General features: G+C 45.5%; 1 protein-coding gene across 2 annotated transcripts in view; it reads right to left on the bottom strand.

Moving 5' to 3' along the window:
• Positions 1–14,187, bottom strand: part of tango6 (transport and golgi organization 6 homolog) — a 54,810-nt gene that overhangs the window by 34,172 nt on the left and 6,451 nt on the right. For both annotated transcript variants that reach the window (XM_033035608.1, XM_033035609.1), the window contains exons 5-8: positions 10,829–10,965; positions 9,414–9,576; positions 2,918–3,000; positions 825–937 (exon numbers count right to left, since the gene is read on the bottom strand). In XM_033035608.1, coding sequence (XP_032891499.1) covers positions 825–937; positions 2,918–3,000; positions 9,414–9,576; positions 10,829–10,965 — 496 coding nt within the window. The remainder of the gene's footprint in view (positions 1–824; positions 938–2,917; positions 3,001–9,413; positions 9,577–10,828; positions 10,966–14,187) is intronic.

The raw sequence follows: 14,187 nt of genomic DNA, 5'->3' as shown, positions 1-14,187 counted from the left end.
ATTCAAATAGTGGCTGCAGCCTCACGCACTCCATGTACACGTGGTACACAGACTCTTCCAGCCCGCAAAAGTGGCAGGCGGCTGGCGAGTCTGTGAACCGCGAGAGAAACAGGTTGCAGGGAACACCTCGGTGCAATACCCTCCACCCCAGGTCCCCAATGTAGAGCGGGAGAATCCCTGCGTAGAGGGACCCCCACCGGGGGCCCCCCTCGCGACCGGAAGGGAACACCGACCGCCACTTGGTGTCCGGACGGTGGACCAGGGCGAGGAAGTGCAGGGTGTGGAGGAGGAGCCTGTACAGGACACGCCTCCCTGCGTCTCGGAGGGAGACGAAGGGTGTCGAGGAAAGGCGGCTCAAATTGTGTGGGACCGGCTCCCGGGATGGATTACGGCGCCTTGGTCCGATGAGTACTTCCGGCTGAGCGGGGGCTTGCTCAACCACCAGTACTCCACACGTTTGAGCCCCCCGGTCACCCGATGGGGCGGGACAAGGACCGGCTGCTCTCACGCCCAGGCCGTCACCAGCTCACACACTGGTGTCCAGCTCACACACTGGTGTCCAGCTCCCAGTCCACTGGTCAGTCACAAAGCTACGTGGCATCGATCCATGAGACTTTGTCCTAATCGGCTGAAGAGCAGCGTTAAAGTCCTGATTTCTGTACCATGCTGTTGCCTTGCCTTCCGCCACTACCCCTCCACACTGCTACACTGGTGTCCACGGTGTGGAAGCTGGACACTGTGCCGCGCCCCGCCCTGGGAAACACATCAAAACCCACCACTTCTAACAAACAGGACGAGAAAAAGTGAAAAAGTGAATAACCCACCGCAAATGCGATACCCCTTGCTTGGTGAAACAGTGAAGATTAAAGACAGCTGGAATCACCATTTGCACAGACTCCATCAGCCTGGGGACAGGATCATTTCCGACAACACACACCTGAGAGGCAAAGGACAGACACAAGCAGCAATTAGCGTGGAATATATATCCAGGCTGCACAATAGTACAAGCCCAGACTAATGTAATCCAAATCGCACACTGTCACAGCCCTCCATGATGCCTGTAGAGTTTCAGCTGGGCTTGGATTAGAGTCCAACTAGGCCCACAGCAGAGTACTAGACACACACACACAGACCAGGCATTGTCACTGGACAGAGAAACGCCCGATCAAAGACTCAGCATCAGATCTGGGGAAGAGAGCTTACACACAAGGAAGAGTGATCACCATTTGTTGTTTTTATTTCTGAGTTACAGCATCTGCAGTAGTTTAGTTTTCATTTATCGAGCTTAAAAGTCGATTGTGCTCCCAGGGGCCTGAGACTTAGTGTCAGCCTGGGGCTTGTGTTCAGTGGGCTCAGTCTGTGTGTGCACACAAACCCACCCCTGCTACATAGCAATTAACATCCAGGCTGCAGGGTTGCCCAGTACTGTACACCCAGCCACCCACACTGACAGACCAAGAGATACTCCCAAATAGGCAGTCACACACCAGTATAAACCACGGTGACACTGGCTGGCTCAGGTGGTGCACTTATATCCATCACATCACACGTTCATCTCATTCCGTATCACTAATGTAAATCTAAATTTCACACTAATATCTCCACTTTACACTTGAATAAAACTCACGCCTACACAAATATACACCAGTCACACAGAAAAGCCCCGAGCATTCAGTCACGTAGGGCCAACATGGCAATAGGACAGTACGCAACGCTCCAGCTCTCCCCAGGTCTCGTCTGGTTTCCTGTCTCCCCCCATCCCAGGCTTTTAGTGCTGATCATGTGATTAACTTCAGCGCCTCTTAGAAAAATAAATGGAACGAGAGGTAAAAGCTGTAGTCAAGTTGAGTTTGTGGTCACATGTAAGGTGAGGTAAAGAATGGGTCGACTGGGCTTATGTTCACTGGAATTTAGGATGAGAGGGGATCTTATAGAAACATATACAATTCTTAAGGGATTGGACAAAATGTTCCCCATGTTGGGGGAGGCCAGAACCAGTTTAAGAATAAGGGGTAGGCCATTTAGGACTGAGATGAGGTAAAACCTTTTCACCCAGAGAGTTGTGAATCTGTGGAATTGTCTGTCACAGAAGGAAATGAAGGCCGATTCACTAGATGTTTTCGAGATAGATTTAGTTCTTAGGGCTAACTGAATCAAGGGATATGGGGAAAAAGCAGGAACAGGGTACTGATTGTGGATGATCAGCCATGATCATACTGAATGGCGGTGCTGGCTCGAAATACCAAACGGCCTACTCCTGCACCTACTTTCTATGTCTCTGTCCACAATGAAAATGTTGCGTGCAGCAGCATCACATACTCATGGACAAACACACAAAACAAATTATGTATAAATGATACGTAAAATTCTGTTGAAAAAAAACTCCAGAAAAAACAAGATATTAGGACAAAACACAATTAGTACAAAACACAATTATAAAAACCTCATAGTAGTTCAAGAGGTGGACTGTGGTGTTCCCTTAGGATTAGGGATCTGCAGGTTGGTTCAAGAACCTAAAGGTTGCAGGAAAGTCGCTGATCCTGAACTTGGTGGTGTAGGACTTCAGGCTTGTGTACCTCCTGCCCGATGGTAGCAGTGAGAAGAGGTGGGCCTTGAGGATAGAGGCCGCTTTATGGAGGCAGCACCTGGTGTTGATGCTTTTGGAGGGTGGTCTGTGGACCAGGCGAGTCTCTCGTATTCCTGTGCATTGGATTTGCTAATACAACCGTTTGTACTTTCTGTTGTGAATCTGCAGAGTAATCAGTGACATGCCATATAATTTTATACTTCCAGAAGGAGCCTTATACTGGCACAAATGTAACGTGGCTTTATCCGAAATGACTCCTAGCAAAGAGAACTCTCATCCCCAGAGGTGCCGTTTGAGCAGAGAACAGTATCAAACGTTTGCTGGTCTTACCTTGTACACATCCTCCACACATCTAGTCAGTTCCAGCTCCCCCAACAGCACCACATCCACCTTCCCCGACTCCTCGCCCATCCCTGAAACACAGGAACACAGTGCTGAACTCCAGTCAACCTCCCAGCACAGTAGAAATTGGGAATTTCATAGAAATTATCGGCAGGCCTGGAGGGCCTGAGCTATAGGGAAAGGTTAAGGGCCTGTCCCACTTGGCGATTTTTTTGGCGACTGCCGGTATCATTGACTGACGTATCAGGTTACCGAAAAATGTGCGGTGTGATGATGTTTAACGCGCGGTGTTTTTTCAAGTTTCGCAACATTTTTTTTGTCGCCGCTGGATTTTGAAATGTTCAAAATCTTTTGGCGACCCTGATATGACGTCGGCTGTCGTTGAAAAAATTTGTCAAGTGGGGCAGGCCCTTTAGGACATTATTCCCTTGGAGCACAATTATGAGAATACAAGTCTTTTTTGCCCAGAGTACGAGAATCGAGAACTAAAAGGCATGGGTTTAAGGTGAGAACCTGTGGCGCAACTTTTCACACTTTCACTTTGCAGATCTTAGGAAAGAGGTAGATTTAATTGTGGTTCCCATCAAAAATCTATGAATAAAACATTCGATAAATAATGACAATGGCAGTAAAACGAATGAAATCCTAATCAAAAAACATCTCCATGAACTGGAAGCATTTCTCAATCATGTCTATCAACTAAATGAAACATGTAATTAGTAATCCATTCCAATATAGACGGTAAACAGCTAATAATATGAAAGCAATTTATTAAATTCCCAGACTGACTAGTGTTCATTTAAACTACAATATTTCCATCTAAAAACCACAAGGGCCTCACGTTGCAACACGTCTCGCAAATCATTGCTGCTCTCCCGCACTCTACAATATCACACGCATGACCCCTCCATGCCCAGCATGACCCCTCCTCCACACAAGTCTGTGAGGTGAAAACATTATGAGCCTGTCCCACTTAGGCGCTTTTTTGTCGCCACATGTTTGCCGATGGTCGCCAGTCGTGCAAAAAGTCGTAACGTCTTTCTGGTCGTCACTAAATTTCCAACATGTTGAAAATTTTCAGCGACAATGGGCTTGACGCCAATGAGCGTAGCTTGACTTCTCCTGACGTAGGTGCTGTCGTAGGTTGTCACCAGGATGACATAGAAACATAGAAAATAGGTGCAGGAGTAGGCCATTCGGTCCTTCGAGCCTGCACCGCCATTCAATATGATCATGGCTGGTCATCCAACTCAGTATCCTGTACCTGCCTTCTCTCCATACCCCCTGATCCCTTTAGCCACAAGGGCCACATCTAACTCCCTCTTAAATATAGCCAACGAACTGGCCTCAACTACCTTCTGTGGCAGAGAATTCCAGAGATTCACCACTCTCTGTGTGAAAAATGTTTTCCTCATCTCGGTCCTAAAAGATTTCCCCCTTATCTTTAAACTGTGACCCCTTGTTCTGGAACAAGGGCGAAAATGACCTAGGTTATCGCTGTTTTTTCGGCAACCTGCTATTACAATGACAGTCGCCGGCAGTTACCTAAAAAATCGGCAAGTGGGACAGGCCCATTACACTCAAATTCAGGCACAGATGAATAATGTGTAAGGGTGCACTGCTGAGTTGACTCACTGCTCCTGGGTAGGGAGCTGGCACATTTATGATGAACTGCAGGGTTACCTGGTGCCAAGGGTGCCTCAGGGCTTTGTAGCACTCATGGGAGGGAAACAGTACAACGATGACAATGAGACAGTGGGAAGGGGAAATGTGGAACTTGCGAAAGAGAGCTACCTGTTTCATCTTGTTTATTTAAGAATATAATGTATGGGGCACGGCAGGCTTTGGCAGGCTCAAACCTTCCTCAGAACATTTACTGGATTCTGCCCACTCCTGCCTGACAGATTTGCATGTAACCGGGTCAATCCTCTGATTTAAATCTCTCTCATACTCTCCTGGGTGTCAACATACAAATCTTTATTGTTAACTTCATTCACAGGATGCAAATGTGAGCAATTGTTGCGATAGAATAGATTAGATAGCCTTTATTGTCATTCAGACCGAAGTCTGAACGAAATTGAAGCAGTCATACATACAATACAATACAATATAAAACAACAATAAACACATATTAACATCCACCGCAGTGAGTCCACCCAGCATCTCCTCACTGTGATGGAGGCAAAAGTCTTAGGTCTGCAGTCTCTTCCCTCCTACATAGTACAGCATTTAACAAAATGCTCTTCAGCCCATCACTCTCAGGAGACCCTCAAGGACAAATCCAGACCTAAACCTCGTTCATCTAACACCTCAGCCTTCCCACTTCAAGGAATAAAGTCCTCGCCTGTCCAACATCTCCCTATAGCTCTGGCCCTTAAGTACACGCAACATCCTCGTAAATCTCCTTTGCTGCACTCTTTCCAGCTTAACAGCATCTTTCCTTCAACATCTTGTAAAATTTTTTTAAATTGCTAGTATTTAAATTCCCCAGCTGCCATGGTGGCCTATGGAGTCAAGTCTCTTCATCAATGCTCTCATAACCTGAGCCCGAAATACCACCCTATACTTTACTCCAGCACCAGCTCTTCCAATGACAGGGAAGGAAGGACTGAACAACACTTTCCAAATCCAGACTTCAAACTACAATGGGTTAAAGACAAAGATAACCTGTGTCCTGTCACTAATACTAACTACTTGTGACTAAAACTATCTACTAACACTACGTCCTGTGACTAACACTAACTACTAACACTACTTGTGACTAACACTAACTACCAATACAATATTTAACCATATAACAATTACAGCACGGAAACAGGCCATCTCGGCCCTTCTAGTCCGTGCCGAACACTTATTCTCCCCTAGTCCCATCTACCTGCACTCAGACCATAACCCTCTATTCCTTTCCCGTCCATATAGCTATCCAATTTATTTTTAAATGATAAAATCGAACCTGCCTCCACCACTTCCACTGGAAGCTCATTCCACACAGCTACCACTCTCTGAGTAAAGAAGTTCCCCCTCATGTTACCCCTAAACTTCGGTCCCTTAATTCTCAAATCATGTCCTCTTGTTTGAATCTTCCCTACTCTCAATGGAAAAAGCTTATCCACGTCAACTCTGTCTATCCCTCTCATCATTTTAAAGATCTCTATCAAGTCCCCCCTTAACCTTCTGCACTCCAAAGAATAAAGCCCTAACTTGTTCAACCTTTCTCTGTAACTTAGTTGCTGAAACCCAGGCAACATTCTAGCAAATCTCCTCTGTACTCGCTCTATTTTGTTGACATCTTTCCTATAATTGTACACCATACTCCAGAATTGGCCTCACCAATGCCTTGTACAATTTTAACATTACATCCCAACTTCTATACTCAATGCTCTGATTTATGAAGGCCAGCACACCAAAAGCTTTGTTTACCACTCTATCTACATGAGATTCCACCTTTAGGGAACTATGCAGTGTTATTCCTAGATCCCTCTGTTCAACTGCATTCCTCAATTCGCTACCATTTACCATGTACGTCCTATTTTGATTTGTCCTGCCAAGATGTAGCACCTCACACTTATCAGCATTAAACTCCATCTGCCATCTTTCAGCCCACTCTTCCAAATGGCCTAAATCTCTCTGTAGACTTTGAAAATCTACTTCATTATCCACAACACCACCTATCTTAGTATCATCTGCATACTTACTAATCCAATTTACCACACCATCATCCAGATCATTGATGTATATGACAAACAACAGTGGACCCAACAAAGATCCCTGAGGCACCCCACTAGTCACCGGCCTCCAACCTGACAAACAGCCATCCACCATTACTCTCTGGCATCTCCCATTCAGCCACTGTTGAATCCATCTTGCTATTCCTGCATTTATACCCAACAATTGAATCTTCTTAACCAACCTTCCATGTGGAACCTTGTCAAAGGCCTTACTGAAGTCCATATAGACAACATCCACCGCTTTACCCTCATCAGTTTCCCTAATAACCTCTTCAAAAAATTGAAGATTAGTCAAACATGACCTTCCAGGCACAAATCCATGTTGACTGTTCCTAATCAGACCCTGTTTATCCGGATGCTTATATATATTATCTCTTAGTATCCTTTCCATTAATTTGCCCACCACTGACGTCAAACTAACAGGTCTATAATTGCTAGGTTTACTCTTAGAACCTTTTTTAAACAATGGAACAACATGCGCAGTACGCCAATCCTCCGGCACCATTCCCATTTCTAATGACATTTGAAATATTTCTGTCATAGCCCCTGCTATTTCTACACTAACTTCCCACAATGTCCTAGGGAATATCCTGTCAGGACCTGGAGACTTATCCACTTTTATATTTTTCAAAGGTGTCAGTACTTCCTCTTCTTTGAATCTCATAGTTCCCATAGTTACTCTACTTGTTTCCCTTACCTCAAATAATTCAATATCCTTCTCCTTAGTGAATACAGAAGAAAATAAATTGTTTAATATCTCCCCCATCTCTTTTGGCTCTGCAGATAGCTGTCCACTCTGACTCTCTAATGGACCAATTTTATCCCTCGTTATCCTTTTGCTATTAATATAGCTGTAGAAACCCTTTGGATTTACTTTCACCTTACTTGCCAAAGCAACCTCATATCTTATTTTAGCTTTTCTAATTTCTTTCTTAAGATTCTTTTTACATTCTTTATACTCAAGCACCTCATTTACTCCATGCTGCTTATAATTATTGTAGATCTCTCTCTTTTTCCGAACCAAGTGTCCAATTTCCCATGAAAACCATGGCTCTTTCCAATTATTACTATTTCCTTTCAACCGAACAGGGACATAAAGATTCTGTACTCTTAAAATTTCACCTTTAAATGACCTCCATTTCTCTTCGACATTCCTCCCATAAAACAAAATGTCCCAATTCACTCCTTTTAAATCCTTTTGCATCTCCTCAAAGTTAGCCTTTCTCCAATCAAAAATCTCAACCCTTGGTCCAGTTCTGACCTTCTCCATAATTATATTGATACTAATGGTATTGTAATCACTGGACCCGAAGTGCTCCCCAACACATACCTCCGCCACCTGACCCGTCTCATTTCCTAACAGGAGGTCCAGCACTGCCCCTTCTCTAGTAGGTACCTCTATGTATTGCTGAAAAAAACTATCCTGCACACATTTTACAAACTCCAAACCATCCAGCCCTTTTACAGAATGTGTTTCCCAGTCTATGTGTGGAAAATTGAAATCTCCCACAACTACCTTGTGCTTACTGCTAATATCTGCTATCTCCTTACATATTTGCTCTTCCAATTCTCGCTCCCCATTAGGCAGTCTATAATACACCCCTATAAGTGTTGCTACACCTTTCCCATTTCACAGTTCCACCCAAATAGCCTCCCTAGACGAGCCCTCTAATCTATCCTGCCAAAGCACTGCTGTAATATATCCTGTGACTAACACTAACTACTAACACTACATCTTGTGATTAACACTACCTACTAATACTACATCCTGTGACTAACACTAACTACTTGTGACTAACTCTAACTACTAAAACTACATCCTGTGACTAACACTAACTACTGACACTACTTGTGACTAACTCTAACTACTAACACTACATCCTGTGACTATCCAACATTTGACACAACTACTATTCATCTAGCCTTTGCACAAAGCTGCAGCTTTGGAAGTGTTGAGTCTGAGCATTACACTACGATGATTTTATTCAGTGCATGGGACGGTATATCTGACCAAACAAACTAAAACTAAAGGGACACATTTTTCTACAGATCTGCTTTGCTGTGACAGATCAAGATCCCGACCCGAAGCGTCACCTATCCATGTTCCCCAGTGATGCTGCCTGACCCGCTGAGTTACTCCAGCACTTTGTGTCTCCCTCTCTGACCCAGCACCACTCACTGCCACTTGCTTTACTCAGTCTCTGGGACTCCACTTTTCACAATTCTTTTAACAAAAGCTGAAATTGTCATAAACACTCAGCCAGTCAGGCAGCATCTAGGACAGAGAAACAGATTGAACCTTTCAGGACAATGACTTTTCACCATAATGAAATGCTGAAATGATTCATGTCCTATAGATAATGGGGAATTGAAAGCCAAGGAAATGCCAGTGGCCCAATGGAGACACTGCATGGATCCGAGACCTGTCGTGGGGTAACCCTTGCTTTGTTCTCTCCGTTGGGGACTTGTTTCTCGACACGAAACATCGCCAATTCCTTCTCTCCATAGATGCTGCCTCACCCGCTGAGTTACTCCAGCATTTTGTGTCTACCTTCGATTTTACCAGCATCTGCAGTTCTTTCTTAAAACGTTCTGTCCAGCTACAGTTGCTGCTGGACTGCTGAGTGTGTCCAACATTATATCGGACTTCTGGCAATCAGTGTCCTGCCATTCTGCACAACTCAGGTCACATTAACATGCCGTTTCTCGCTGGCCGTGTACAATGTGTAAGAGCTGCTGCTCAGCTCTCAGCCTACCTCTGGTCCTCAGGCAGGTGACGAGTGGAGCCAGCAGAGGCCCCAGCAGGTGCTCGGTTGCCAGCTCGGGTTGTTCCCTCACCATGGAGAGCAGAGTGGTCGTGGCCACGCGCTGAAACTGGCGGGCTGTCAGCGCGTCACGGATGTGAAGCAGCTCCAGAACCTGTGTGAATCAGGAACAGGGCAGTGTATGAGGAGCAGTAGCAGCACCTGTCACAGTACACACTGATACCGATCTTTTAGGCAGAAAGAGAAACGAGAACCTGCAGTGAATTTAGGGAGCAAGGCAGAAGTTGAAAACGCAGCTTTTCTATCCAGAGCTATTCAGTCTATGTGAGTACAAGCAAGCCTTACACAAGTACAACAGGTAGCATTGAGAAAAATGCCAGTGAGCAAGATCTGCTATACGGCAGGATAGAAGATCAGGTCTTCACCCTAACTGATGGCGTCCTGAGAAGAGAGGGGAAGAAGCTGTTCTTAACCTGGCAGTAATGCTTTGTAGCTTTTGTACCGTCTGCCTGACAGGAGAGGGAACAGGGAATGATCGGAATATAAATGGTACTTGACAATGTTTGCTGCTTTCCTGAGGTGGCATGAAGTGTAGGAATCAGTGATTGGATGGGGAGGAGGGGGGCAATAAAAGACTTTCTTTCAGATTGGCTGAAATGCTGATGCAGGAGGAAGTTTTAGGTACTTGGAGGGTAAAAGACTGGCTGAGGGGGGAAAGAAAGACAAAACTTCTTCACACGGAGGGTTTATAGAATGAGCTGACAGAGTACAGAGGGCGAGCACAATAACAACGTTTAAAAAACACTTCGACAGGTAGATTGATAGGAAAAGCTAAGAGAGATATGGGCCAAACACTGCAGGTGAGACTAGCTCAGTAAGTCAATGGTTGGTGTGATTGAGTTGGGCCGCAGGGCCTGTTTCCCTGCTGTACAGCTCTCTCCCGACAGGGCAAGGTACAAATGTATTAATGGATATGGGAAGTAGCTGAATGCAGGTAAATTTTAGTAGAATTATTTACTAGCAAGGAGGGCAAGGACCAACATGGACTGGCTGGCTGAATGGCCTGTGCCTGTGTTGTAAAGTCTATGTGTTAGCATGGAGTGAAGGGAACCTTGATCTGCTCCATGGCTCCATCTAGCGGGACATGGATAGATTGCAGCCGCCCCATAAACCAAGAGAAATGCAACTGAGGTCACCAGAAGGCTAGAGGTGAAAGAATAAAGAATGTACAAACTACTCCCAAATTAATATTGTTTCTTCCATCCAAACATTGCCCCTGCCACTTTGAGCTGATGCATTGGAGGAAGCCATATCCTGCGGCAGTGGTTTTGCCCGGCCGATCGGTCCCACAGTCACACCTGCCCCATCAATGTGTGAGCCATCACCCTGTGGTCGTGAACATTTACCTGAGGGCACACGTGCCGGTAGTAATCTCCAACACACAAGCACTGCTGGGGACAGGAAGCCAGAATCCTGGCCACAGTATCACACTTCCTCCAGTCAGCAGCTGCTGCCTCCGCACACTCCCCTCCCGCGGGTCCAGCTGCAAGTAAAAGAGAATGAAAGCATGCAGCGTGGGCACGGACGATCCGCAGCGCAGGCATGGAGGGCCGACAGTGCGAGGGGAACCGCGGTAGGACATGGACAGGGCCCCATGGCTTAGACACAAGCACACTGAGACACAGCTCGTGACCAGAGTAGACATGATTCACATCTTGGGGCTACGACGATACCTCAGTCTCCCTCGAGCTGTGAGCGAGCTGCATATGGCCACACACTGACCACATCCAGCCAACTGCGGCCTGGTTATCAGACCAATCTCACACTGTAGTCATTGAATCATCTATGCCTCACGTTGTTCTATTTCCATCACCTCATTCATTCATTCTATTGAACAGCCCCATCCTGGTGACTCCCCTCCATAGTCTCCAATGCAGTCACATCCTTGCTATGATTGGTGACCAGTACTGCCACAGCCCTCCTCCTGCAATCACCAATGTTCTAGACACTCGGGCTGCCACAATCAAGGATCCTGGGACTGGTTCTGTTCTGCATCGCTCCATTACAGGAAAGATATAGATACAGTTGGACAGGGTGCGTAGGATGTTTACCTATACTGCCTGGATTAGAGTTTAGCTCTGTTTATTATTGTCATATGTAGCTTTTAGAGGGTACTAGGCCAAGTGGGACCCGTTCCCCCAACGTAATATTCCACCACTCACCCATAGCCCCGAACTGCACTGGTGTGGCTCATTTACCCTCATCCCCAGCACTCCTTCCCCCTCCCTCTTCTTTCCGCTCTCCTCCTCCCCTCCCCCACTCCCTCCCTCACCTCTCCCCTATCCTCAGTCACTCCCTCCCTCCCTCCATAACCCCTCTCTACCCCTCCTTACAACAATGTAACAAATCTCTCTTTGCACTGGGTGTTCCGTCACTTGGTAACATTGTAACAGGCAGGGCAAGTTTTAAAGTGAAAAGTTTGATTTTTTTTAAGTTTAAAATGTGAATAACTTATAAAATATAACATCAATCTGAATGTAATGCTGCTGATTTTTTTTAAATACTTTTTTAAAAAATGTAAATGAGATCCCATTGAGATGTCATTGTGGGGTGGAACACTGCTGACGGGCAGCTTATGTAAATGAGATCCCATTGAGATGTCATTGTGGGGTGGAACACTGCTGACGGGCAGCTTATGTAAATGAGATCCCATTGAGATGTCATTGTGGGGTGGAACACTGCTGACGGGCAGCTTATGTAAAAGAGATCCCATTGTGACATCATACGCTGCTAACTGCCAGTGCAGATGAAATACTTTTTTCAAGGTGGGGTTTTATAAAATTTAAGATGTGAATAAATTGTAAAGCCATTAATCTGAACGAAACTTGTTTTAATTTCAGGATCAGACAGACAGACAGACCTTTCTTTAGACTGAGAGTCAAGGAAAAGGGAAACAAGAGATTTATAGACAGGGATATAGAGAGATATGGAACAAATAAATGAAAGATATACAAAAAAGTAACGATGATAGAAACATTAGCTGCGGGCTAGGTTAAAAGGAATTACAGACAAAATGACTCAACAAGACGACAGTGAAACTCGTACAATGACAAGGGTGGGGGAGGGATGGAGAGAGAGGTTACTTGAAGTCTGAAAAATCAAATTTATACCGCTCAAATTTAACACCTCACATTACGCTTGGGCAGCTTACAACCCAGTGATATGACTATTGATTTCTCTAACATCATATAACCCTTTCAACCCCTCTCTCTCTGGCCCTCCCCCAATTTAGTCGTTGTACTAGTTTCACTGTTGCTCCATCTTGTTATGACCATCTTTGGACAAGCTTAGATCATAAGATCGTAAATGATAGGAACAGAATTAGGCCATTCGGCCCATCAAGTCTACTCCGCCATTCATCTATCTCTCCCTCCTAACTCCATTCTCCTGCCATCTCCCCATAACCTCTGACACCCGTACTAATCAAGAATCTATTTATCTCTGCCTTAAATATATCCACTGACAGCCTCCACAGCCTTCTGTGGCAAAGAATTCCAGATCCACAACCCCCTGATTAAAGAAATTTCGCCTCATCTCCTTCCTAAAAGAACATCCTTTACTACTTTGGCTATGATCTCAAGTCCTAGACTCTCCCACTAGTGGAAACATCCTCTCCACATCCACTCTATTCAAGCCTTTCAATGAGGTTGAGATTCTCATTCTTCTAAACTCCAGCGAGTACAGGCCCAGTGCCGTCAAACGCGAATCATATGTTAACCTACTCATTCCTGGGATCATTCTTGTAAACCACCTCTGGACCCTCTCCAGAGCCAGCACATCCTTCCTCAGATGCCCAAAATGTTCCAAATGCAGCCTGACCAGCGCCTTATGGAGCCTCAGCATTTATTTACAAGCCCACTGACTCCAACTGTCTCGACTACACTTTTTCCCACCCTGCTTCCAGCAAAAGCTCTATCCCCTACTCCCAATTCGTCCATCTACGCCAGCCCTGACGCGGGGTTCGATCATGCCCGGCGTGGGGGAGCTGACATCCCCGATGCAGGAGCTGTAGAAGGCCAAAACCGCGCCGGTAAGGGAGTCAAGATCGTCCCGTCAACGGAGAGCTCGTGGGCCCCGACCGCGGGAGAGGAAAGAAGGGAAGAGATCTGAACTTTTTTCCGCCTTCCATCACAGTGAGCAATGTGGAGGAGTCACTGTGATGGATGTTTATGTTAAAATGTATTTTGTGTGTTCCGTAGCTTTTTATTTGTTTGACTGACTTGGCAAATGAAATTCCTCGTATATGTTGCAAAACATACTTGGCTAATAAAGTATTATTGTGATTGTGATTGATTGTTCTTTATCACTCCACATCACCGTCTATATCTCGTTTCCCTTATCCCTAACCAGTCTGAAGAAGGGCCTCAACCCAAAACGTCACCCATTCCTTCTCTCCAGAGATGCTGCCTGTTCCGCCGAGTTACTCCAGCTTTTTGTGTCTATTCTCAGCATTACATCCCTGTTTTTGTATACAAGCCCTCTTGAAATAAATGCTAGCATTGCCTTTGCTTTCTTTACTACCGATTTGACTTGCAGATTAACCTTTTGGGAATCCTGCACCAGACTTCAAAGTCCCTTTGCACATCCGATTTGTGGATTCTGACCCCATTTACAAAATAATCTACTCCTTTATTCCTACTACCAAAGTGCATGACTCCACACTTTGCTACACTATATCCATCTGCCACTTCTCTGCCCACTCTCA

This window comes from Amblyraja radiata, chromosome 17 (genome assembly GCF_010909765.2).
Source record: "Amblyraja radiata isolate CabotCenter1 chromosome 17, sAmbRad1.1.pri, whole genome shotgun sequence".
Lineage (NCBI taxonomy): Eukaryota > Metazoa > Chordata > Chondrichthyes > Rajiformes > Rajidae > Amblyraja > Amblyraja radiata.
This window is presented reverse-complemented; position numbering and strand designations above follow the sequence as displayed.